This window comes from Pseudorca crassidens, chromosome 9 (genome assembly GCF_039906515.1).
Source record: "Pseudorca crassidens isolate mPseCra1 chromosome 9, mPseCra1.hap1, whole genome shotgun sequence".
NCBI classification, from domain to species: domain Eukaryota; kingdom Metazoa; phylum Chordata; class Mammalia; order Artiodactyla; family Delphinidae; genus Pseudorca; species Pseudorca crassidens.
The window spans coordinates 8,980,231-9,007,906 of NC_090304.1; the positions used below are offsets into that span (position 1 = coordinate 8,980,231).

At 37.4% G+C, this 27,676-nt stretch overlaps 1 protein-coding gene across 1 annotated transcript in view; it reads right to left on the minus strand.

The window, feature by feature from the left end:
* Positions 1 to 8,137: 8,137 nt before the first annotated feature.
* Positions 8,138 to 27,676, minus strand: part of LOC137231212 (solute carrier family 22 member 10-like) — a 38,788-nt gene continuing 19,249 nt past the window's right edge. The window contains exons 3-10 of the mRNA XM_067751723.1: positions 19,040 to 19,194; positions 18,769 to 18,937; positions 17,337 to 17,460; positions 16,756 to 16,871; positions 13,507 to 13,721; positions 11,331 to 11,439; positions 10,352 to 10,555; positions 8,138 to 8,198 (exon numbers count right to left, since the gene is read on the minus strand). Coding sequence (XP_067607824.1) covers positions 8,138 to 8,198; positions 10,352 to 10,555; positions 11,331 to 11,439; positions 13,507 to 13,721; positions 16,756 to 16,871; positions 17,337 to 17,460; positions 18,769 to 18,937; positions 19,040 to 19,194 — 1,153 coding nt within the window. The remainder of the gene's footprint in view (positions 8,199 to 10,351; positions 10,556 to 11,330; positions 11,440 to 13,506; positions 13,722 to 16,755; positions 16,872 to 17,336; positions 17,461 to 18,768; positions 18,938 to 19,039; positions 19,195 to 27,676) is intronic.

The following is a 27,676-nucleotide window of genomic DNA, read 5'->3' on the forward strand; positions in this document are numbered from 1 at the left end:
TCACCATGACCTGTTAAATCAAGCATGCATTCCCTCCTTTCAGGAGGTCTGGTTAATGTATAATGCAGAAGCACATTGCCTACTAAGGAGAGCCCAATATGGGCAGAGAATATGCTATGCTTAAAATTTCTCGTCCTGCCTTAAAACATAAATTTTTTTCCATCATAGTCATTCTAAGAGGTTGAGATGATTCCCCGTTGTATTTTTTTTTTTTTTTTTTTTTTTTTGCGGTACGCGGGCCTCTCACTGTTGTGGCCTCTCTCGTTGAGGAGCACAGGCTCCGGACGCGCAGGCTCAGCGGCCATGGCTCACGGGCCCAGCCGCTCCGCGGCATGCGGGATCTTCCCACACCGGAGCACGAACCCGTGTCCCCTGCATCGGCAGGCGGACTCTCAACCACTGCGCCACCAGGGAAGCCCCAATACGTTTTTATTTAACTTTTATGTCAGTGCTAAAAGGTAATTTACATATCACTGGTCCAGTATTACGTTATTATTTGTCTATATATTTCCCTTTCCCTTTATCAGTGAGATTTGCACTTTCTTATTCTTTCATATTGCTGCTTAACATCATTTCATTGCAACTTAAAGATCTGCCTGAACTTCTCTGAGATGATTAGTTTGAATTCTTTGTCAGGCAGTTCATAGATATCCATTTCTTTAGGGTCAATTAGTGCAGCTGCATTTTGCTTCCTTGGTTGTATCATATTCCCCCAAGTCTTCATGGTCCTTGCAGCCTTGCATATCTGTCTGCCCATTTGAAGAAGCAGTCACACTTTCCAGTCTTTACCGACTGGCTTAGGCAGGGAAAAGTCTGCACCAGACAGCTTGGCCAGAGACTCTGTACAGTCCAGTTGTCAGGGACCCTGGGCAGGCTGCCTGGTGACGTCCATGGTTGTGGCCTGATGCTAGAATCCAGAGTCTTTCTCTCTCCTTCACCAGTGAAAGAAGTTGTGGCCCAAGGGGATCTTTCTCAGTGCTGCTCTGTGACTTGTTGGGAGGAAAGTGGAACTTTTCTGTTCACCCTTTCAAACAGGGCTTTTCTCATTTCTGTGCTGCACCACGCTGATGAACCCTCTCACCTGGATTCCAGGTATCTCATAAAGGAATTTTCATCATGGACAGTTGTTAAATTGGTGTTACTGTGGGAGAGGAGGGCTGGGACCTTCTATCCTGCTATCTTTCTGATGTCAATCTCTTTTATCATTTGTTCTTTTGTGTCACATTTAAGAAATCATTGTCTAACCAAAATTGTGAATATTTGCTCTTATGTTCTCTTCTGAAAATTAATAGTTTTAGTTCTTATATTTAAGTCTATGATTCATTTTGAGACTTGTTTGTTTATGGTATAAGATAGAGGTCCTGAAACTTTTTGTATGTGTATATCTATTTCTCCAAGCATCATTTCTTTTTTTACTGTCAAAGTAAGATGAGCAGTTTATTAAAATAAGCAGCAAATTTGGGATGGCAGGCCAGTGAGGGCTTGACCTGCAGAGATATGCGGAGATGGTCAATATAGCACAATACTTCTAAAAGTAACTTACATGGAAAGCTAACCAGGATATTGCTTAATTTCTATAACAAAAAATCAAGGATGTATCTTTTTGAATTAGTGTTTGGGGGATTTTTTTGGATAAATACCCAGGACTGGAATTGTTGGTTCATATGGTAGATCTATTTTTAGTCTTTTGAGAAACTTCCATAGTGAGTGCACCAATTTACATTCCCACCAACAGTGTACGAGGATTCCCTTTTCTCCACATACTAGGCAACATCTCTTATCGTGGTCTTCGACGATATCCATCCTGACAGGGGTGAGGGAACGTCTCATTGTGGTTTAAATTTGCATTTCTCTGCTGATTGAGGATATTGCGCATCTTTTCATATGCCTATTGGACATCTGCATGTCTTTTTGGAAGAATGTCTATTCAAGTCTTCTGCTCACTTTTTTTTTTTTTTTTTTTTTTGCAGTACGCAGGCCTCTCACTGTTGTGGCCTCTCCCGTTGCGGAGCACAGGCTTCAGACGCGCAGGCTCAGTGGCCATGGCTCACGGGCCCAGCTGCTCTGCGGCATGTGGGATCTTCCCGGACCGGGACACGAACCCATGTCCCCTGCATCGGCAGGCGGACTCTCAACCACTGCGCCACCAGGGAAGCCCTTCTGCTCACTTTTTAATCTGGCTTTTTTCTTTTTTGATGTTGAGTTGTATAGGCTGTTTATATATTTTGGATAGTAATTCTTTATTGGTCATTATTTGCAAATATTTTCTCACATTCGGTAAGCTGTCTTTTCATTTAGTCGAAGGTTTCCTTTGCTGTGCAAAAGCTTGTAAGTTTAATTAGGTCCCATTAGTTTATTTTTGCTTTTATTTCCTTTGCTTTAGGAGACAGATTCAAAAAACACTGCTATAATATATGTCAAAGAGTGTTCTACCTATGTTTTCTTCTAGGAGTTTTACGGTTTCAGGTTTTACATTTAGGTCTTAAATCCATTTTGAGTTCATTTTTTATATGGTGTTAGGGAATGTTCTATTTTCATTCTTTTACATGTAGCTGTCCAATTTTCTCAGCACCACGTATTGAAGAGACTATCTTTTCACTACTGTGTATTTTTACCTCCTTTGTCATAGATTAATTGACCATAACTGTGTGGGGTTTTTTTTTAACATCTTTATTGGAGTACAATTGCTTTACAATGGTGTGTTAGTTTCTGCTTTATAACAAAGTGAATCAGTTATACATATACATATGTTCCCATATCTCTTCTCTCTTGCATCTCCCTCCCTCCCACCCTCCCTATCCCACCCCTCTAGGTGGTCACAAAGCACCGAGCTGATCTCCCTGTGCTATGCGGCTGCTTCCCACTAGCTACCTACCTTCCATTTGGTTGTGTATATATAATGTCCATGCCACTCTCTCGCTTTGTCACAGCTTACCCTTCCCCCTCCGCATATCCTCAAGTCCATTCTCTAGTAGGTCTGTGTCTTTATTCCTGTCTTACCCAAGCATCATTTCTTGAAGACTTCCTTCCTCCCACTGAATTTTCTGGTCCCCTTTGTTAAAAATCAATTGACCATAACTTTAGGGTTTATTTCTGTGCTCTCAATTTTATTCCTTTATGTTAAAGTCTATCCTAATGCCTGAATCACACTGTACTATAGATTTGCAGTAACCTTTGAAATTGTAAAGTGAAAGTCCTCTAAGTTTATTTTTCTTTTTCAATATTGTTTTGGCAATCTGGGTCCTTGAGTCCATATCAATATTAATGACAATGATATTATAAATTGACAATTAATGTCAATTCTGCCCAAAAGTAAGCCAGTTGAGATTTGGATAGAAATTTTGTTGAAACTATAGGTCAACTTGGGGGTGTTGCTTTACTGACAACACTAAGCCTCCCGATACGAGAATATGAGCTATCTTTCCATTTATGTAGATCTTCTTTATTTTCTCAGAACACTGTTTTTTGGTTTACAGTGGACAATTCTTGCACTCCTATTAACTTTTTCTGTGTATTTTATTCCCTATGATACTATTGTAAATTGATTTTTATAAGATTTGTTTTGGGGGCTTCCCTGGTGGTGCAGTGGTTGAGAGTCCGCCTGCCAATGCAGGGGACATGGGTTCAAAAAAAAAAAAAAAAAGATTTGTTTTTGGATTGTCTATTGCTAGTGTAAAGAAATACAATTGATTTTTGCAATTTATTTTGTATTTTGCAAAGTTCATAAACTCATTTATTACTTCTAACAGATATTTAGTGGATCCTTGGGAATTTCTACATACAAAATTATGTCATCTACAGATAAAGACAGTTTTGCTTTTTCTTTTCGAATATGGTTATCTTTTATTTATTTGTCTTCTCTAATTACCCTCATTAGAACTTTTAATATTTTGTTGAATATACATGATGATAGCTGACATCATTATATTTTCCCTGAAGTTATGGTAAAGAAATCAGCCTTTCATCATTTCGGGTGAGAATTTCTGTAGGTTCTTTGTATTTGCTCCTTTTTAGTTTTACTGGGGTATAATTGATATACCAAATAATTTCACATTTTGTTGAGATTGTGCATATGCATACACTTATGATACCATCACTAAACTAAGGTACTAACCATATTGATCACCTGGAAAAATTCCCTTCTGTTCCTTTGTAATCTTTTTTTATTGAACACAACATAAGATCCACCCCTTTAACATATTATAAAATGCACAATACCGTATTGTTAACTATAGCCTTATTCATCATGAATAAAAAAACTTTATAACCATTGGAAAACAATTTCCAACTTCTCTCTCTCCCCAGCCCCTGACAACTACCATTCATTCTACTCTCTGCTTCTATGACTTTGACTATTTTAAAAACCTCATATAAGTGGAATCATGCCATATTTGTCATTCTGTAACTGGATTATTTCACTTATAATAATGTCTGTATGCTTATCCATGTTGTCCCAATGGCAGGATTTGCTTCTTTTTTATGGACAAATAATATTCCACTTTTAAGCAAGATGTAAACACTGACTTGGAACTCTAAAACTCCTCAGAGAAAAAGCTAGGGAAAAACTTCTTTGACGTAGTTGGTGGCAATGATTTCTTGGTTTTGGCATGAAAATCACAGGCAACAATGTCAAAAGTAGAAAAGTGGACTACATAAAACTCAAAAGCTTCAAAAAGCAAAGGAAATAATCAACAAAATGAAAAGGCATATATGCTGTTTACCAGGGTGAACTCCCTTTCTTTTGCTCACTTCCCATCTATTTTCTAAAAGAGTTTGTGAAGGATTCATGTTAATTCCTTTTAAATGTTTGGTAGAGTTCACCAGTGAAGGTAAATTAGACTGAGCTTCTCTTTGTAGGAAGTTTTAAAGTAGTAACTTAAGATCTTTAATTTTTATAGTCTTATTCAGATTTTCTATTCCTTCTTTGAGTCAGTTTTGGTAAATTTTGCCCTTCTAGGAATTTGTCCATTTCATCAAATTATCTTATTTCTTGGCATTCAGTTGTTCACAGGATTACCTATCTGCTCTTTTTTATTTATGATTTTAGAAACTTGAGTCTCTTCTAATTCTTTTCTTGGTTAAGGCACTTAAAGTTTTATTCACCCTATTTTGTTCACCTTTTCAAAGAATCAATTTGGTTTCACTGATTGTTCTCCATTGTTTTTCTATTCTCTCTCTCTTTTTTATCTTTGTACTAATATTATTACCTTCCTTCTGCTTTCTTTGGATTTAGTTTTCTCTTCTTTTTCAAGTTCAAAGATTGAAGGTTAGATTACTGATTTGTGCTCTTCCTTTTTCTTTAATATAGTCATTTTCTTCCATGTCTTTTCCCCTAAGAATTGCTTTAGTGCATCCTATAAGTTTTGTTATGTTATGTTTTCCTGTTCATTCATCTTGAAAAATTCTCTAATTTTCCATGTGATTTCTTCTTTAACTAATGGTTAGGTAGAAGTGTATAACTTAATTTCCTCATATTTGTAAATTTCTCAAAATTTATGTTGTTGATTTCTAATTTAATTCTATTGTGGTCGAAGAACATATTTTGCATTATTTCCATCCTTTACTGTGTCTAAAGGCTTGTTTGATGGACTAATTTATGGTCTATTCTGGAGAATGTTCCATGAGTTCTTGAGAAGAATATGTACTGTGATGTTTTAGGCGAAGTGTTCTATACTTGTTAGGTCTTCTTTGTTTATAGCATTGTTCAAGTCTTCTTTACACTTCCTGACCTTCTAACAAAGGTTCTATCCATTATATTTAGCAGGATATTGATGTTTCCTACTATTATTGTTGAATTTTCTATTTCTACCTTCAGTTCTGTCAGTTTTTGCTTCATCTATTTTAGGGTTCTGTTGTTACATTTATGCACATTTATAATTCTTATATCTTCTCGATTAATTGACCTATTTATCATCCTAAAATGTGCAGATTTTGCTTTCGTCACAGTTGTTGTCTGAAAGTCTATTTTGTATGATATTTATATAGTCACACCAGCTATCTTGCAGTTGCGGTCTGAATGGTATTTCTTTTTCTCTCCTTTTACTTTCAATCTATTGGTATCAGGTCTAAAGTCTATTTCCTGTAGACAACATAGAGTTGGATATTTTTGTTTCTCATCCAGCCAGTCTCTGCTTTTAATTAGATTGTAAATATTATTATTGATGCAGTTGGAATCACATCAATTATTTTGATTTTATTTTTCTTTCTGTCTCATGACTATTTTATTCCTCTAGTCCTCTTTTGATACCACCTTTAAAGTAAATATTTTCTAGTGTATCATTTAATTTATTTAAGTATTTTAAACTCTTTTTTTTCTCAGTGGTTTCTCAGTAGTTGCTCTAGAGGTTATAATACACAGCATAAGTTATCAGAACCTACTTCATATTTATACTCACTGAATTCCATAATATATAGAAACTTTACTCCTATAGAGCTCTATTTCCTCCCCCATCCACTTTGTGCTATTATTTTTAAGACATGTTAATATATTACTATATATACTTTCACAGTCTAGAATAGTTGCCCCATGAGTTCTTTCATGGTGCATTTAGTCAAAAGAGAACAGATTCAGTATGCTTACTCTATCTTCTTCAGGATCAGAACCCTCCTCCTTTTTTAAGGGAAGCTCTGTACCACAGCAAACTAGTCGTATATGTTTAATTTTGGTATATATGGTGTATATATGTGTCTTTTTAAAACTGTTTTCTGTAGATAATTAAGTTCTGTAATTAAAATTTTTTAAAAGAAAAAATAAAGAATAGGACAAAAGGGAAATTAACAGGAAGCAGAGAAACACATAAAGTTTGGTAGCAAGAGAGAGAAAGATGATGAAGAGGGAGAAATTATGAAACCATGCTCCATAGGATTAACGGAAGCTGGTGTTTAACAGAAATCATTGAATGTGTCTAACATAGCAGCAGATAAGGGAACAGTTTCTTAGAAAACCCTCTGCTTGTAACCTGCCTTTACTGATTAAGCCTACTTCATTTGTATTTTTTCCCCTTTCTCTAACTGCAAACCCTCCAAATTTCATGAACCCTACATAGTTTATCATCAGACTTCTAACCACCCCTATAGATAATACTTCTGATGTATGAGTCACTAGGGTAATGGGGGCTTAAGTTGTTTTCCAAAAATTTGGAGTCAGCTCCTGCCCAATACACCTGGCTAAGACTAGTTGAGCCCACTGACCCTAAAGCTGGGCCTGCACAGAAATGAGTTACTTCATCTTTCCCCAATCTCCAATCACCTTTCCAAATGCTTGAGACCACTCTGCTTCTTTATATCATAAATATCTCAAGCCTCTGGCCTTTGGAGATGCATATCTGAGATTTATTCTCCTGTGTTCTCACTTGGCTACCTCACAAATAACACTTTCCCTGTTGCAAACGTCAGTGACTCAGTGTTTGGCTTGTTGTTCGACGGGCAAACAAACCTGGTTTGGTTCCATATTTGGTGAGCAAGCCAGGAGATAACTCCAGACAATCCTTTTGCCCATGGTTCTTCAGCCCCTTACCAGTATTGATAGCCTGTGGATGAGTCCAAACAGCTGCCTGGTAGACACTCCACAGGATTTCCCCCAGACCCAAAAAGATCAGTGTTTTCAAGTCGCTTAGGCATATCCCAAACAACTCAATAATATTTTTAGGAATAAAAAGTATCTAGCATCCAAGAAGTTAAGACACAGTGCTTGGCATCCATCAAAAATCAGGTAAGTAAAGTTATAGGAAAATAAAATCCATGATAAGGAGAGAAACTATTAATGAAGAAAAAGATAAACTAAATAGTCCTATATCTATTACATGAAATAAATTTATAGTTAAACATTCTCCCACAAAGAAAACTACTGTGGAAATTTTACCAAATATTTAAGGAAGACATATTACCCATTTTACACCAACTCCTTCAGGAATACAAGAGGAAAACATGTTTCCTAACATTCTACGTGGGCACCATTTTTCTGATCATGGAATTACATGTTCCAAGAAATCATATGTTTAATTGCAAATTAATGCCATGATTGTAAATGAGATTCATGTTCCAGTATACTTTCTTGCTAGTATGTAAAGATAAAGGAAAACTCCCATTTTTTTCTTCATTTCTTTATTTTCCTCACCAGTCATCTCATGAAATCCACTTAAAATTTTGTCACTTTAATGTAGAAATCTTTTTCATGTGCTTCTCTTGAGAATTTTTTGCTGGAAAAACAAAACAGAAAAAACCAAATCAACCAATGAGTTAGCAAATAAAAACACACATTAAAAAATAGAAAATAATAAAAGTAAGTTTGGATGCCATCCATGCACAAGTACAAACTGATCCTTAACCACCAGCTTTTTATAATCCAATAAAATCCATGAGAGATTGACACTCGTCCTGCAAAAGGCTCTGCTGACTGTGCAGACCCAAGAAAGCAGTTAGAAAGTGCTACTCTCACTTGGTCTTTTTAGACCTCTGACCAAAGACACCTTTGGAAAGTCAAGGGGTGAGTTGAAAATCTTAGCCCCATTTGTTATGCAGTGAAATGTGTCCCTTCAAAAATTCATATGCTGAAGCCTTAACTCTCAGTATCTCAGAATATGAGATTGCCATATTTAGAAACATGGTTCTTGCAGATATAATTAATTAAGATGAAGTCATACTGGAGTAGGTTGGGCCCCTAAACCAATTTGACTGGTGTCATTATACAAAGGGGATATTTGGACGTAGAGACATGCCAGGGAGATGCCATGTGGAGATTGGAGTTAAGCTGCCACAAGCCAAGGAACTACCAGAAACCAGGAGAGACCTGGAACAGACCCTTCTCTAGAGCCTTCAGAGGGAGCATGGCCCTGCCAACAACTTCAGCTCAGACTTCCAGGCTCCAGAACCGTGAGACAATACATTTCTGTTGTTTAATTCACTCAGTTTGTGGAACTTTATTATTGAGGCCCTAGGTTACGAAGGTAGCATATTTCTCATATTAAAAGACTTTTACTAGTTTCTTTTTTCCCCCATCCTTGATACTTTCCGTTACTTGTAGTGACAAAATTTGCCTGAATCTTACAAGTGCCTACACAAGATTTATTTCTTTATTATCTTATCAAAGAGAGTCTTTATATTTTTTCTTTAAAAAATTTTTTTAACATCTTTAATGGAGTATAATTGCTTTACAATGGTGTGTTAGTGTCTGCTGTAGGACAAAGTGAATCAGCTATATATACACGTATATCCCCATATCTCCTCCCTCTTGTGTCTCCCTCTCACCCTCCCTATCCCATCTCTCTAGGTGGTCACAAAGCACCGAGCTGATCTCCCTGTGCTGTGTGGCTACTTCCCACTAGCTATCTATTTAATATTTGGTAGTGTATACATGTCCATGCCACTCACTCACTTCGTCCCAGCTTACCCTTCCCCCTTCCCGTGTCCTCAAGTCCATTCTCTACATCTGCATCTTTGTTCCTGTCCTGCCCCTAGGTTCTTCAGAACCTTTTTTTTTTTTTAGATTCCATATACATGTGTTAGCATACGGTATTTGTTTTCCTCTTTCTGACTTACTTCACTCTGTGTGACAGACTCTAGGTCCATCCACCTCACTACAAATAACTCAATTTCATTTCTTTTTTTAGCTGAGTAATATTCCATTGTATATATGTGCCACATCTTCTTTATCCATTCATCTGTTAATGGACACTTAGTTTGCTTCCATGTCCTGGCTATTGTAAATAGTGGTGCAATGAACACTGTGCTACATGACTCTTTTTGAATTGTGGTTTTCTCAGGGTATATGCCCAGTAGTGGGATTGCTGGGTCGTATGGTAGTTCTATTTTTAGTTTTTTAAGGAACCTCCATACTGTTCTCCATAGTGGCTGTATCAATTTACATTCCCACCAACAGTGCAAGAGGGTTCCCTTTTCTCCACACCTTCTCCAGCATTTATTGTTCGTAGATTTTCAGAATGGCCATCATCAAAGAGTCTTTAGCTCAACATGATCTTCCTAACATTGTTCCTTCACTGGTCATCCCATTTCTTTTCCCTTTATATCCCCTGCTCTTATGGATCTGAGGATCATGAAATACTATCATGAGGGCAGGTAGGATATGCCCTCACAGTAGAGCTAATTGCTGTCTCTTCAGCACTAAAACTACCAATGAGAACAGGGCAGAGAGGAATCTCTGCAGTCTAGACTGGAACTCACAATGGTTAGAAATGACCTTGCCACTTGTGAAGGCCATGGCCCAAGATGGAAGTATCCCAGGCAGGCTCAGCCTTACCAGTGATCTGAGGGACCCACTCTGTGTTTTGTCTTTCTCACTCACAGATCCAAAGCACACAGTCTCTCCCAGGGGATGGCTAGAAGCATTACTCACTTATTTTCCACATCCTGGATGGTGTCAAGCAGAGGCAGATTTCTGGTTTCAGGTTGGAAAGGGACAACAAGACTTGCAATAATGGGACATACTCCATAGATGATCCAGGGCAGAGTGGGTAGATACACCACCAGGGTCATCAAGAGGGGAGCCAGTGCTGACCCACACCTACTAGCCATTACATCTAATCCCAAAGCTTTTGCCCTGAAAGATAAACAAGAATACATAAGAATCCAGTAAAAATCCACACATGTAACTTATGATCTATTATTTTGATGTGATTATGGAACACACTAAAACACAATTATTACATATGTGGGCTTTACGAAACACTGGTTTTTGTGATTTGCTCTGTGATTTTCTAGCTGTCTTGGACAGGGTCAAAATGCGTTAAGACGCGTTTTCATCATTTTAATAAAAACAGATGTACTGAAGTGCTGCTTAGCACAGTACACGGCACCAAGTCAGCTTTTCTGATAAACTGTGGTGATAATTGTTTTTTAGTGTATTGTTACTATTACAAATAATTGCTTTATAATTAACATTTCTTATTATGTTATTCCACAATAAGCATCAATTAGCTGGGAAAGTCCTATTTTTTGGCCCTGGAGGGATATTCAAAGCTCTTGGTTTTTGATTTTTCATTTTCTATTCTAGTAGTACAGTTTACAGTTATTAGATGATAAACAATAAAAAGTCACTTTTTAGAAAATCCGTATCCAAAGCCAACCTCAAGGACACAGTAATTAAGGTTAAATCCACTTTTTTTGTTTGTTTTTATTTTCTAATATGTTTGGTGCTTTATATTTCTGTTTTACACTCATAACTGGAACTTACAAATGGGCAACTACTACCTTATTATTAGTGGAATTAGAACATTTTCCTGGTCCCTTTCCTAAACCACAAATTATATTAAACTACTGGATACTATATATCAATCTTTACTCAGGCTTTGGAAGGATATAAAAAATCCTTATACCTGAGGAGAGTGGGGATGAGTTCATTACAGTGGACAGAATAACTGGTGATAGAAGCGGCACCACAGCTGATTCCCACACTTGCCAAAGTCACACACAGGGTCTGCATTTCTAGAGAGAGGAAGACCAGTGAGGTTAAGAACGCTGTGTTAAAGGAATCAGCCACCACCAACTTTATTCAGGACAAACAACTCTACAGGTTATTTGTATGTTTGAAATAGATTGTAGAAAATATCACAGTAGCAGGATCATGGACTCTTATCAACTGAGAAAGATAAAGTTATCAACATAGGTTGTAAAATGTACATAAAATTGTCTCGGTTAATTGTAGCAAATCTCTCTGTATATCTGAGATTTGCCAGAGAAGAAGAAGAAAAGGTGAGTGTGGCAGAAATTTGCTTTTAGTTATTCTGTCCAGTACTTGCTCTATGCTTATTATAGAAGGTAGGACTGTCACGTGGACAATTACTGTGTCTAAGCCTCAGCTTTGACCTTGAGGACTTTACAATTAAAGTGCAGAATTTAAAGTGACCAGTCATCCTGGTTTTCCTGGGAATTAGGAGGTTTTAGCAATGTGAGATTTTCATTAATAAAACCTGGAAAGTCCCAGACAAACCTCAGTGAGTCAGTCAACCTCGTGTAGATACAGCATTGCCATGGGGTGAGTATGGCCCAAGAGAGTAATAGAGGGACAGGGCTTTTCTGTCAGGGGACAGGCTGAAGAGAAGCTGGACCTACATCAATGTTAGACATGAGGAACCAGGAACGGAAACTTCTATTTGGAAAAAAAGAATTTGGGACCACTAAAAAAAATTTCAGAGAACCAGTTTTCTGCACAGTATAAAAAGAAATCTAATTATAGCTTTATCATATTGGAAAGAACTCTCGTGCAAGGGAGTAAGCCTGCATCATTAAGGATATTCTAAAGAGCAGAGTCCACCCATCTGTAATGCTGTGAAGCATATTCTTGCATTGGGAGATGGTGAAGCATAGCGCTCACTAAGGTTCTACTAATCATTACATATCATTTTTCTATTAACTTGTAAAGTAATCTAACAGGGAATGGACAAGGATTTTTTTTTAATACCTATTTTAATTAATTTATTTATTTTTGGCTGTGTTGGGTCTTCGTTTCTGTGCGAGGGCTTTCTCTAGTTGCGGCAAGCGGGGGCCACTCTTCATCGCGGTGCGCGGGCCTCTCACTATCGCAGCCTCTCTTGTTGCGGAGCACAGGCTCCAGACGCGCAGGCTCAGTAGTTGTGGCTCACGGGCCTAGTTGCTCCGCGGCATGTGGGATTTCCCAGACCAGGGCTCGAACCCGTGTCCCCTGCATTGGCAGGCAGATTCTCAACCACTGCGCCACCAGGGAAGCCCCGGACAAGGATTTTAATCTGCTTAAATTCTATTCCTACTGTTCACTCCTTCATTCCTTGAAAAAGGGGGATTTTTTTCATTTCCTGGGAGACTCTCATGAGCAAGAGCTGCAGTCATGGTGACTTAACACCACATTCATATGTGGGTATGTAGAGACGGGGAAGTGACAAGTCATCAAAGCTGGTAATGAAGAACCCAAACAGAGGGAGTGACCATGCTGTGTCCTCACCTGGGGGATCACTGCAAGGCCTCACTCCTCCATACTTGTTATTTGAAGTGTGAATGGACAAAAGGCAGGTAAACAATTGCTGTCTTAGAGAAATAATCTGGGATAAATTGTACCAGTTTAAGACACTTCACAATGTGATGAGATGAACATATGCCTGATTTGCCCCTCGCTGATCTTTAGTTTTTTTCCCAAAAAATTTTTAGCAGAATTTCTCATAAACCATCAGATTGGTTTGGGGGGAATACTTAGCACATAACTGGTACCCCTTTTTTTTTTTTTTGCGGTACGCGGTCCTCTCACTGTTGTGGCCTCTCCCGCTACAGAGCACGGGCTCCGGACGCGCAGGCTCAGCGGCCACGGCTCATGGGCCTAGCCGCTCCGCAACATGTGGGATCTTCCCGGACCGGGGCACGAACCCGTGTCCCCTGCAGCGGCAGGCGGACTCTCAACCACTGCGCCACCAGGGAAGTCCCTGGTACCTCTTTTTAAACCTGACTTCAGACAAGTGTGACCAATACAATCCCTGAAGGGTGGGAAAAAGACACTTTTTTCCCCAAAGTCCAGTCTTCTCTCACCTTGGGGCACAAACGTGTTGGTCAAAATGGAAAGTCCCACCAGGAACATGAAAAGCATCTGAGTTGGTCGACGGCCCATATAATTCAATACTAGAAGTGCAAGACATCGGGCTAAGGCAGTGAGAACGCCAAAGATTACCTGGAACAGGAAAATATTGCTCCCAAAGTGCTGTAGGTTGATAAAGATGCCAAAAACGGGTATTGTGCTTGCAAATCTGCAGTGAACAAAAGAGGAAAGACACAAGCTGTAAGATTTAGAGCCAACATGTTGCAGTCGATTATTATATTGACACAGGTAGCCAATGACCAATGTTTGACAATTAAGGTGTAGTCTGATTTGTATAACACTTCCTTTTAGGGTGATAACGTTACCATTAAAATAACAAGGAAAACGATATTCCTTTTGTCCTTCTTTTTTTGAGTCCCTAAGCATAGAGTTAGCAGTGACGGGAAAACATAACCTGACTCAATCACCAAACTGGATAGTATAGAGAATTTGAATATATAAGCATTAAAACTTAAAATTTAGGGAAATCATTTCTTTTTGAGAGTTGTCTGTATGCTGTGAGTCCTCCCTCTATTCCGCCAACCCCAATACTGTAAAGCATTTCCCTTTCCTCAACTAGTGACTGGAACTGCAAAGAAACTACCTGTGTCCCCTTGACTGGGAGCATAGTGTCCTGGTTTCAAACACAGTTCTGGGAAATTTAAAGTTCATAACAGAGTTCTTGGGGCTAAAAGAAAATGTAAGAATTCAGGAAAGCAAACATGTACCAACTGTACCATCAGAAATGGAATCAAAGATTCCCACTGAGGATCTACCTTTTACCCAAAGAGCATCTAAGGGAAAGGAGTCCACATAAAAGATCTATTTCACCCAGAGAGAGACAGATTTAGGTATTGCCATAGAAGAAACCATCACACTAAATAGACATTTCTCCAAAGAAGATATACAGACTGCCAACAAACACATGAAAGAATGCTCAACATCATTAATCATTAGAGAAATGCAAATCAAAACTACAATGAGATATCACCTCACACTGGTCAGAATGGCCATCATCAAAAAATCTACAAACAATAAATGCTGGAGAGGATGTGGAGAAAAGGGAACCCTCTTGCACTGTTGGTGGGAATGTATACTGATACAGCCACTATGGAGAACAGTATGGACGTTCCTTAGAAAACTACAAATAGAACTACCATACGACCCAGCAATCCCACTACTGGGCATATACCCTGAGAAAACCATAATTAAAAAATAGTCGGGGATTCCCTGGTGGCGCAGTGGTTGAGAGTCCGCCTGCCGATGCAGGGGACACAGGTTCGTGCCCCGGTCCGCGAAGATCCCACATGCCGCGGAGCGGCTGGGCCCGTGAGCCATGGCCGCTGAGCCTGCGCGTCTGGAGCCTGTGCTCCGCAACGGGAGAGGCCACAACAGTGAGAGGCCTGCGTACCGCAAAAAAAAAAAAAAAAAAAGTAGTCATGTACCAAAACGTTCACTGCAGGTCTATTTACAATAGCCAGGACATGGAAGCAACCTAAGTGTCCATCAACAGATGAATGGATAAAGATGTGGCACATATACACAATGGAATATTACTCAGCCATAAAAAGGAACAAAACTGAGTTATTTGTAGTGAGGTGGATGGATCTAGAGACTGTCATACAGAGTGAAGTAAGTCAGAAAGAGAGAAACAAATACCGTATGCTAACACATATATATGGAATGTAAAAAAAAGAAAAAAAAAGGTCAGAAGAACCTAGGGGCAAGACGGGAATAAAGATGCAGACCTACTAGAGAGTGGACTTGAGGATACGGGGAGGGGGAAGGGTAAGCTGGGAAAAAGTGAAAGAGTGGCATGGACATATATACACTACCAAACGTAAAATAGATAGCTAGTGGGAAGCAGCCGCATAGCACAGGGAGATCAGCTCGGTGTTCTGTGACCACCTAGAGGGGTGGGATAGGGAGGGTTGGAGGGAGTGAGATGCAAGAGGGAAGAGATATGGGGACATATGTATATGTACAACTGATTCACTTTGTTATAAAGCAGAAACTAACACACCATTGTAAAGCAATTGTACGCCAATAAAGATGTTTAAAAAGAAAATAGAAGAAAACATCACAGAACACAGCAATTGCAAACAGGTCTTTTCCTATCATTGTAGGTACTTTTTCCTTCCACTCTGATTATCTAGAATTCAGAAACGTAAGTCTGTGTCCTAGTGGATGTGAAAAGGTCAAAAAGCACAATGGAATTAAAAGAATAAGCAGTCTACTAGGATATGTCCGGGAAAGATAAATTATACTATTCAATAGTCACTTTCTTAAGCTTGGCAGTGGGTGTTTATCGTCCTGTGTGCTTTTTGTCCATGTGTGTGAATCTTCAAAAATTCAGAATTTAAAATTTCTCCTCCTGACGATACCAAAGTAAATACTTATGTCCCCTCAAGAGATAATGAGCAAGACTTTAACAGAAGCCCTTGTGCTAACACACAAAAAACTGTATCCAAATTGGAAACAAATAAAAGTCCATTGATATTGAAGTACATAAAGAAATTGTAGTGTATTCATCCAATGGAGACTAAAGCACTGGGGAGGAGAACAACCTACTGTCACGTGCAACAGAATGGATGAATCTTCATGAATGAGCATGAGATGACCTGTCACAGAACCCTTCTATCATTTATATTATGTGAAGGTCAAGGTCAGGCAACACTCATCTGCAGTGAAGGAGATCAGAACCACTGTTAAGTTTTATTTGGCACAGGAGAGGGCGGTGAGCAGAGAACAGTGTTGGGCAAAGGTGTGGAGGTGAATATTGCTGAACCAGAGAGTTGAGGGGAAGTCTTGGGGAATTAGGATTTTCTATCTTGATCTGTATGTTGGCTACCTTTTTACATACTGACATATTCATTGATTTGTAGATATTTCTGACCTCTTCATGTTTCTGTTTGCAACGTTTGCTTCAATTAAAATTGAAAGAAAAATGCAGAAAATTAAGTGCCCAAATCTGTACTGTGATGGAAGTTCTCAACATCCATCTCCAGAGAAAAGACTGATAGTGTGAAATGACCTAACTAAATTTCATCATATAAGCAGTTCCGTGTGAGTGTTATTTGGTGTGATTTCCTCATTTTTTCTCCAAATCAGCGCCTCCCTCTCACAGCACTGTTAAAACCTATGAAATACATAGATTCATGTCCCCACTCTTTGAATGTTGTCATGCACTGCGTGGCGCCCACCTCACAAAGAGCAGGAGACAGATCCTCTTACGCAGGTTGGGTGTGCGGAACAAGTCAAATACAGTGGTTTTGGTCTGTGCGGCCTCCAGCTCCTCCTGCATGGTCGCTCTCAAACCCTTCAAGAACGACAAACGTGTCATTTGCCAACACAGTGCCAGGTACTGTGATGAGCACTGGCACCCGATAGGAGAGGAGAGATGTGTTCCCTTTCTTTATAACGTAACATATTACACATGCAATCACAGGAGTGAACATGGTATGAAGAAGGATGCAGGGAGTTAAGGGAGACTCCAGGAAATTAAATGGCAACAATGATATTTTGAAAATGAGGCCACAGAGGTGGGTAGGGCACCCAGGAGAGTACATAGGGTTTAGAGTCAGATCAGGAATTGAGCTATAGGAAGAAGCTCTGTACAGTGCTCACAGCTTCTTTTCTATGAGATGGCCATGAAAGACCAGGGAATTTGCATTCTCGACTAGCTGCCCTTGTTAGAAAAGCAGTTTGTCTCTAATAAGGAGAAGGCACGTGTCAATTTGTATCTTCTCTCCAACCCAATGACCACCTTCCCCTTCCTGCTCACCTCCATGTTCAGGGCTGCTTCAGCATTCTTTATTCCATTTCTGTGAGCAACTTTTTTAAGTTCCTTTAAGCCCTCATCTGGTTTATTGGTGATAATCAGCCACCGAGCAGATTCCACCAGCCACCTGATGAGAGACGGGCACACTAGTGCAGGCAGCTATCTCTCGCTTATTCGTCCTGCGGTTAATTACAACATCTGCTTTTTGCCTTCCATCCAATATCCACCACCAATTGAAGTGGTGGCTATTAGATGGAAGGCAAAAAATGTACTACATGCATAGGATCACAGACTTTGTTTTCAAATTGCCTCTCTGCTTATTCACCAGGAGATTTTCCAAGAGGCTTATGAAGCTTAAGTTTGAGAGTCCCTCACTTGCATAATTCCCTTCCAAAGCTTAGCATGAGATCTGGCAAATTTGTGCCGTAGTATATATTCTATATATAGTATATATAATGTATATTATATATATATTATTATATATAGTGTATATAATGTATATTATATATATTATTATATATAGTGTATATAATGTATATTATATATATATTATTATATATAGTGTATATAATGTATATTATTTTGACAAAAGAAGTCCCCAAATTATGTAAACTTTTAGGCCAACAAATATTGTGAATACTCCTGCCACTACCAGAAGTGTCGGTAACTAACTACATAAATGAGTCACTTATTTACATCTGCTTTAGTTTTCTTATAACTAAATGGAAACAATAAGCACATCTTCCTTGTTATGAGAAAAGAATGACTTAGCAGATGAGTCTGACATGGATTACACTCTTCTTTCTCTCTGTACTCATCTCACTATAGTAATCCTGTAGTCATCTTTCTGCGATCTACTAAAGCTAATTCTCCCTAGAGTGGTTTTAAGTGTAGGGATGGAATTATCCATAAATAAATATTTGTTAAAATTATTTAAGGGAAGAGGGAGTGTTGAACATGTAATGTAAGTCGTCCAATCTGCATGTCATTTTCACTTCTGGAGAAATTCTGTTGCTATTTTGTTAAATTGCTCTATGAATAAATTTTCTGCCTCTTCCTTTATCCAATTTCATCTGCAACATAGAAGATCATGGAAAACTTTATTGTACCTTATTCATTCCAAAGCCAAAAAATTGAAGGTATATCTTCAAGTCTATAAGAAAAATAATATTGGAATAACTCAATGACCACAAGACTGGGTAAGACTTAGGAAGCAAAATGGCAGAAAATACCTCGAGCTCCCTGGAAGGAAGATCACTGTTACTCCCTATTCTACTTCTCAAATCTCAAATTGATCAGAGTGAACAAATGAGAAATGCTGGTTTAGGTCAAAACAACAGGAAATGGTCCAGGGAATAAGAAAATCAGTATATCCCAATTCAATATGCATTTTCATCCTAGGTTCCCTTAAGTGGAGTGAGAGAGAGGCTCATACCTTGAGGAGAAAAAGAAGACAAAGAATGGTATAGACACCACCAGCTGCAGGGTATGCCAGTCTCGAAAGACAAAAGCCAGTCCTCCCAGCATTATCTGTCCAATACTAATGGCACAGGTTATCAGTGTTATTACCATGGCTTTTGACTGGGACCTTGTCCACTCTACAACTGAAAGAAAACCCAAATGGGATATTAATGTCACATAAGGGTGAAATTTCAAGGTTAAATTCAAGGCTTGCAAAATCAAGAAAATCAAAACTGTTGACTTACTGAGCATCCAGTTATTTGTTATGATGACCACAGCAGAACAACCTGACCAGAAGCGTAGTGAGCAGTAAATGAGGAAGGTGGGAGCAAAGGCTGCACAGGTCCCAGAGACGGCGAGCTGGAGCGAACACCACCTGAGAATCAACTTTCTTCCAAACCTAAGAAACAGAGAGGCAGGTTAGATTATGGGAGCAATGATAATTTGTGGTAAAAAAAAAATTAAGAAAACAAAGCATACATTGAAATTTAGACAATGTTTTAGCAAGTGATTCTTTGTACCTGAAACCTTGAGTAAACAAGAGCTAAATCAACAATGGAAATCGCTTCATATTAACACTCTGGTTTACAGACTAACATTACTATACTAAAACTTCATCATCCAATCCCCAGGAGGACTCTGACAGGAAGTGATACCATACGAAAGAAACTACAGTGTTGGAAATTGGAATACACCATGAGCATTCATTGTACTAACATATGTATTTACCATAGTGGAGAGTCTGTATAGTGAGCTAAAAGTGTACTTTGGTCTCTAGCACCAGACAGGTGAAGATGCAACTGATACAAATGATCAGTGAAGCAATGCATCAAAGTTGTTGAAGATTTATGTAAGAGTCACTCTTTGTTGAATCTGTATTTATAAACCTCAAGTAATGTGCTTTCCTAGAATAGAATATAGGAGCGCCATAACCCAGACAGTGACTATTGTATCAACCTCTCACAGGAAAGAATTATGTAAAATGGAGAATGAAGGGAAAAAGAATGTGAAAGACAAATAAGGAAAAGTGAATTTTGTCTTTCATTGGGCATCAAGAGAAGAGGGTCTTAGTAGAGACATCGTGGACTAAACGAGATGTGGTAATGTAAATATAAGCCCATTGTCTGAAATAAAAACAGACAGACAGTGTTTGGTATTAGGAATTCCTCTGCAATATTTTAAAATAGAATCAAATAATTTCCCCCCAAACAGAAAATGGGATACATAAGAACAAACACAACACCAAATAATCATGTTCATAATCACTATCATCATCAAGAAAATAATTTAGAAAACAAAAAATGAAATGGTAGATGGAAAGAAAATTCCAAAACAATCACATCAAACTAATTGCTAATGACCTAAACACTCCATCGAATGATAGAGATTACCAGAGTGAGTTAAAAAACAGATGTACTAGGCTTCCCTGGTGGCGCACTGGTTGAGAGTCCGCCTGCCGATGCAGGGGACACGGGTTCGTGCCCCGGTCCGGGAAGATCCCACGTCCCGCGGAACGGCTGGGCCCGTGAGCCATGGCCACTGAGCCTGCGCGTCCGGAGCCTGTGCTCCACAATGGGAGAGACCACAACAGTGAGAGGCCCGCGTACCGCAAAAAAAAAAAAAAAAAAAAAATTTCATTCTTTTACATGTAGCTGTACAGTTTTCCCAGCACTTCTTATTGAAGACGCTGTCTTTTCTGCATTGTATATTCTTGCCTCCTTTATCAAATATAAGGTGGCCATATGTGCATGGGTTTATCTCTGGGCTTTCTATCCTATTTCATTTATCTATATTTCTGTTTTTGTGCCAGTACCATACGGTCCTGTTTAGTGTAGCTTTGTAGTATAGTTTGAAGCCAGGCAGCATGATTCCTCCAGCTCCGTTTTTCTTCTCAAGATTGCTTTGGTGATTTGGGGTCTTTTGTGTTTCCATACAAATTGTGAAATTTTTTGTTCTAGTTCAGTGAAAAATACCATTGGTAGTTTGATAGGGATTGCATTGAATCTGTAGATTGCTTTGCGTAGTATAGTCATTTTCACAATGTTGATTCTTCCAATCCAAGAAAGTGATATATCTCTCCATCTGTTTGTATCATCTTTAATTTCTTTCATCAGTGTCTTATAGTTTTCTGCATACAGGTCTATTGTCTCCGTAGGTAGGTTTATTCCTAGGTATTTTATTCTTTTTGTTGCAATGGTAAATAGTAGTTTTTCCTTAATTTCTCTTTCAGACTTTTCATCATTAGTGTATAGGAATGCAAGAGATTTCTGTGCATTAATTTTGTATCCTGCTACTTTACCAAATTCATTGATTAGCTCTGGTAGTTTTCTGGTAGCATCTTTAGGATTTTCTATGTATAGTATCAGGTCATCTGCAAACAGTGAGTTTGCTTCTTCTTTTCCGATTTGGATTCCTTTTATTTCTTTGTCGTCTCTGATTGCTGTGGCTAAAACTGCCAAAACTATGTTGAATAATAGTGGTGAGAGTGAGCATCCTTGTCTTGTTCCTGATTTTAGGGGAAATGGTTTCAGTTTTTCACCATTGAGAATGATGTTGGCTGTGGGTTTTTCATATATGACCTTTATTATGTTGAGATAAGTTCCCTCCCTGCTTACTTTCTGGAGGTTTTTTTAAATCATAAATCAGTGTTGAATTTTGTCAAAAGCTTTTTCTGCATCTATTGAGATGATCATATGGTTTTTCTCTTTCAATTTGTTAATATGGTGTATCACATTGATTGATTTGCATATATTGAAGAATCCTTACATCCTGGGGTAAACCCCACTTGATCATGGTGTATGGTCCTTTTAATGTGCTGTTGGATTCTGCTTGCTAATATTTTGTTGAGGATTTTTGCATGTTTGTTCATCAGTGATATTGGCCTGTAGTGGTCTTTCTTTGTGACATCTTTGTCTGGTTTTGGTATCAGGGTGATTGTGACCTCATTGAATAAGTTTGGGAGTGTTCCCCTCTTTGCTATATTTTGGAAGATTTTGAGAGGGATACGTGTTAGCTCTTCTCTAAATGTTTGATAGAATTCACCTGTGAACCCATCTTGTCATGGGCTTTTATTTGTTGGAAGATTTTAAATTACAGTTTCAATTTCAGTGCTCGTCATTGGTCTGTTTATATTTTCTATTTCTTCCTGGTTCAGTCTCTGAAGGTTGTGCTTTTCTAAGAATTTTTCTATTTCTTCCAGGTTTTTCATTTTATTGGCATATGGTTTCTTGTAGTGATAAAAAAAAGTGATGTACTTTTATACTGCCCACTGTAGTACTTAAAATATTGTCAGTTGAAAGATGGACCTAGAGTCTGTCATACAGAGTGAAGTAAGTCAGAATGAGAAAAAAAAATACCATACGCTAACACACTTATATGGAAACTAAAAAAACAAAAAACGGTACTGATGAACCTAGTGGCAGGGCAGGAATAAAGATGCAAACGTAGAGAAAGGACTTGAGTACACAGACGGGTGAAGGGAAAGCTGGGACGAAGCGAGAGAGTAGCATTGACATATATACACTACCAAATGTAAAATGGATGGCTAGTGGGAAGCTGCTGCATAGCACGGGGAGATCAGCTCGATGCTTTGTGAGGACCTAGAGGGGTGGGATAGGGAGGGTGGGAGGGAGGGGATATGGGGTTATATGTATACATATAGCTGATTCAACCTTTTATACAGCAGAAACTAACACAACATTGTAAAGCAATTATACTCCAATAAAGAGGTAAAAAAATGTAAATTGACAGAAAAAGATATAGAATTAAAATAGTAATAATAATGTGGGAGTCTTTATATTAATATCAAATAAAATAAATTTCAAAACAAAATACATTTCCAGAAAAGATAATGCTGGAAATGTCAAATGTACCTTAACTTAAAAAAAGTTTGAAATACATGAAACAATATTGACAGAATTAGACACATAATTCACAATGATATTTGGAGATATGTTTGAATGTTTTTAATGTCATATGATAGATACAATACTTGTCATTTTAATCTTTTTTAGATGTACAAACCTGTGATTAATTACATTCGTCATGTTGTGCTACCATCATTGTCTTTTTTCTGAGACATTTACGTCAACACAAAGAGAAATTCTATCACCATCAAGCAGTAATTTCCCATTCATTCCTGCCCTCTTATTCTTCTGATATCACTAATCTACTTTCTGTCTCCCTTAATTTGCCTATTCTAGATATATTTCATATAAGTGGATGCCTACAACATTTGTTCTTTTGTGTCGGGTTTATTTCATTTAGCATAATTTTTTCAAGGTTCATTCATGTTGTACCATGTACCAGAACTTCATTCTTTTTTGCTGTATTTGATATACAGCTGTCTAAGTCCCTGTGTTTAGAGTATACACCTAGGAGTGGAATTGCTGGTTCAGATGGCAATTACATGTTTAGATTTTTGAAGATCTGTCAAACTGCTTTCCACAGTGGTTTCACCAATTTATATTCCCACCATCAATGGACAAGAGTTTCAATTTCTCCACATGCTCACCAACATTTGAAATTTCTAATTTTTTTGAAGTACTGTTGATTTACAATATTATATTAGTTTCTGGTGTACAGCACAGTGATTCAGTATTTTTGCAGATTATATTCCATTATAAGTTATTATAAGATAATGGATAAATTCCCTGTGCTTTAAAATATATCCTTGTTGCTCTTCTGTTCTATGCACAATAGTCTTAACTATCTCTTAATACCATACCTCTAATATCTTCCTCCCCACTTTCTGTCCCCTTTTGTAACCACTAGTTTGTTTTCTGTATCTGTAAGCCTGTTTTTTTTTTTTTGCATACATTCATTGGTATTATTTTTTAAGATTCCACATATAAGTGATGTTATAGAGTATTTGTCTTTCTCTCTCTGACTTATTTCACTAGCACAATATTTTCTAGGTCCATCCACATTGCTGCAAGAATTTCATTTTTAGCATGGCTGAGTAATATTCCATTTTAAATATATACTACATCTTCTTTATTAGTCTGTTAATTGCTCCCATGTCTCAGCTATTATAAATAGTGCTGCTATGAATATTGGGGTGCATGTATCTTTTTGAATTAGTGTTTTCAGTTTTTTCTAGATATTATCCCAGGAATGGAATTGCTGGGTCATATGGTAGCTCTATTTTTAGTTTTTTGAGAACCTTCCATACTGTCTTCCACAGGGGTTGCATCAATTTACATTCTCACCAATAGTGTACAAGAGTTCCCTTTTGTCCACATTCTCACCAATATTTGTTATTTGTATTCTTGTTGATAGCCATTTTGACAGGTATGAGGTGATATCGCATTGTCTTTTTAATTAACATTTCTCTAATGATTAAAGATGTTGAGCATCTGTTCATGTGCCTATTGATCATCTGTATGTATTCTTTGGAGAAATGTCTATTTAGATCTTCCTATTTTTTTATCTAGTTGTTTGGTTTTTTTGATGTTGGTGTGTATGAGTTATTTACATGTTTGGATATTAACCCCTTATCAGTCATATCATTTGCAAATATTTTCTCCCATTCAGCAGGTTGTCATTTCATTTTGTTGATGATTTCCTTTACTGTGTGAAAGCTGTTAAGTTTAATTTTGTCCCAACTGTTTATTTTTGGGTTTATTTCCTTTACTTTAGGAGACAGATCCAATAAAAACATTGCTTTGATTTATGTCAGAGTGTTCCACATATACTTACTTCTAGAAGTTTTATGGTTTCTAGTCGTACATTTAGATCTTTAATCCATTTTCTTTTTTTATTTAAGTGTATATGGTTTTAGAGAATGTTCTAATTTCCTTCTTTTACATGAAGCTGTCCAGTTTTCTGAGCACCACTTATTGAAGTGACTGTCTTTCCTCCATTCTATATTCTTGCTTCCTTTGTTGATCATAAGTGTATGGTTTTATTTCTTGGCTCTCTATTCTGGTCCATTGATCTATATGTCTGTTCTTGTGCCAGTACCACATTGTTTTGATTACTGTAGTTTTGTAGTATACTCTGAAGTCAGGGATCATGATTCCTCCAGCTCCGTTCTTTCTCAAGATCATTTTGGCTATTGATGGCTTTTTCTGATTCCATTCAAAATTTTAAATTATTTGCTCTAATTCTGTGAAAAATGTTCTTGGTATTTTTATAGGGATTACTTTGAATCTGTAGATTCCCTTGGGCAGTATGGTCATTTTAACATTAATTCTTCCAGTCCATGAACACAGCATATCTTTGCATCTGTTTGTGTCCTCTTCAATTTCTTTCATCAGTGTCTTGTAGTTTTCCAAGAACAGGTCTTTCATCTCCTTAGGTAGGTTTATTCCTAGGTATTTTATTCTTTTTGATTGATTGGAAATTGAATTTTGTGTTTGATTTCTCTTTCCGATAGTTTTTTGTTAGTGTATAGAAATGCAACAGATTTCTGTATGTTAATTTTCTATCCTGCAACATTGGTGAATTCATTGGTGAGCTCTGGTAGTTTTCTGGTGGCATCATCGGATTTTCTATGAATAGTATGACATCTGCAAACAATGGCAGTTTTTTAAAAAAATTGTTTTCTTTCATTTCTTTTTATTGTATTTGCATGGTTAGGACTTCCAATACTATTTTGAATAAATGTGGCAAGAATGAGCACACTTTTCTTGTTCCTGAACTTATGAGAAATGCTTTCAGTTTTTCATCAGTGATTATGATGTTAGCTATGTGCTTGTCATATATGGCTATTATGATGTTGAGGTATCTTTCCTCTATGCCCACCTTCTGAAGATTTTTTACTGTAAATGAATGTTGAATTTTATCAAAATCTTTTTCTCCATCTATTTAGATGACCATATTGTTTTTCTTAATTCTTCAGTTTCTTAATGTGGTGTATCACATTGATTTGTTTGCAGAAACTGAAAAATACTTGCATCCATGCAATAAAGCACACTTGATTATTGTGTATGATCCTTCTGATATATTGCTGGATTCAGTTTCCTAATAACAACATGTTATCCAGGATTTTTGCAACTATGTTCTTCAGTGATATTTGCCTCTAATTCCTTTTTTTGTGACAGCTTTGTCTGGTTTTGGTGTCAGGGTGATGATGGCCTCATAGAATATGTTCAGAAGTGCTCCTTCCTCTGAAATTTTTTGGAATAGTTTGAGAAGTATAGATGTTTTTGTTTTTTATTTTATTTTATTGAGGTATAGTTGTTTTACAATGTAGTGTTAATTTATGCTGTACAGCAAAGTGATTAGTCATATATATACATGACTATATATATGAATATATATATATTCATTCTTTTTCATATTCTTGTCTTTTTTTGTTTATTACAGGACACTGAATATAGTTCCCTGTGCTATACTGTAGGAACTTGTTTGTCCATTCAGTATATAATAGTTTGGATCTGCTAATCCCAAACTCCCAATCTATCCCTCCCCCACCACTCCTCCTGCTTGGCAACCACAAGTCTGTTCTCTGTATCTGTGAATCTGTTTCTGTTTTGTAGATAAGTTATTTTGCATCTTATTCTAGATTCCATATATAAGTGCTATCATATGCTGTTTGTCTTTCTCTTTCTGACTTACTACACTTAGTATGATAATCTCTAGGTCCATCCAAATTGCTGCAAATGGCATTATTTCATTCTTTTTTGTGGCTTAGTAGTATTCCACTGTATATATGTACCACTGTATATATTTACCTTCTTTAGAGAAGGATAGATATTAACTGTTCTCTACATGTTTGGTAGAATTCCCCTTTGAAGCCATTTGGCCCTGGACTTTTGTTTGCAGGAAGTTTTTAAATTAAAGATTCTATCTCACTTCTACTGATCAGTCTGTTCAAATTGTCTGTTTCTTCTTGACTCAGTATTGGCAGGCTGCATGCTTTTAGAAATGTGTTAATTTCTTCTAGGTTGTCCAATATTTAGATGTACAACTAGTCATAGTATTCTTTTATGATTTTTTTGTTTCTCTGTGGTATCAGTTGTTATTTCCCCTCTTTCATTTCTTATATTGTTTATTTGGGTCCTCTCTCTTTTCTTCTTAGTGAGCCTGGCTACAGGTTTATCAATTTTGTTTATATTTTCAAAAAACCAACTCTTGGTTCCATTGATCTTTTCTATTCTTTTAATCTATATTTATTTATTTTCTTTCTGAACTTTATTACTTCCTTCCTTCTAGTGACTTGTGTTTTGTTTGTCTTTCTTTTTCTAATTACATTTAGGTGATTTATTTGAGAATTTTCTTGTTTTGGGGGGAAGACCTGTATTGCTATAAACTTCCCTCCTAGAACTGCTTTTGATGCATCTCACAGTTTATGGAAAGTGTGCTTCATTTTCACTTGTCTCAGGGTATATTCTGATTTCCTCTTTGATTTTGTCATTGACCCAGTGGTTTCTTAGTAGCATGTTATTTAGTCTCCACATGTTTGTTGTTTTCCCATTTTTCTTCCTGTGGTTGATTTCTGGATTCATACTGCTGTGGTAGGAAAAAATGTTTTATATTATTTCTATCTTAAATTTGTTGAGACTTGTTTTGTGGTCCAATATGTGATCTATCCTGGAGAACATTCCATGTGCACTTGAAGAGAATGTGTATTCTGATTTTGGGGGGAGGGGGATGTACTGTCCTGTAGATATCAACCAAGTCCAACTGGCCTATTGTGTCTTTAAGACCACTTTGGCCTTACTGATTTTCTGTCTGGATGATCTGTCCACTGATGTCAGTGGAATGTTAAATTTTCCTACTATTATTGTATTATTGTCAATTTCTCGCTTTATGTTTGCTAGTGTTTGCTTTATATATTTAGGTGTTCCTCTATTGAGTGCATATATGTTAGCTAGTGTAATATCCTGTTCTTGTATTTATCCGTGTATTATTATATAAAGCCTTCTTTGTCTTTT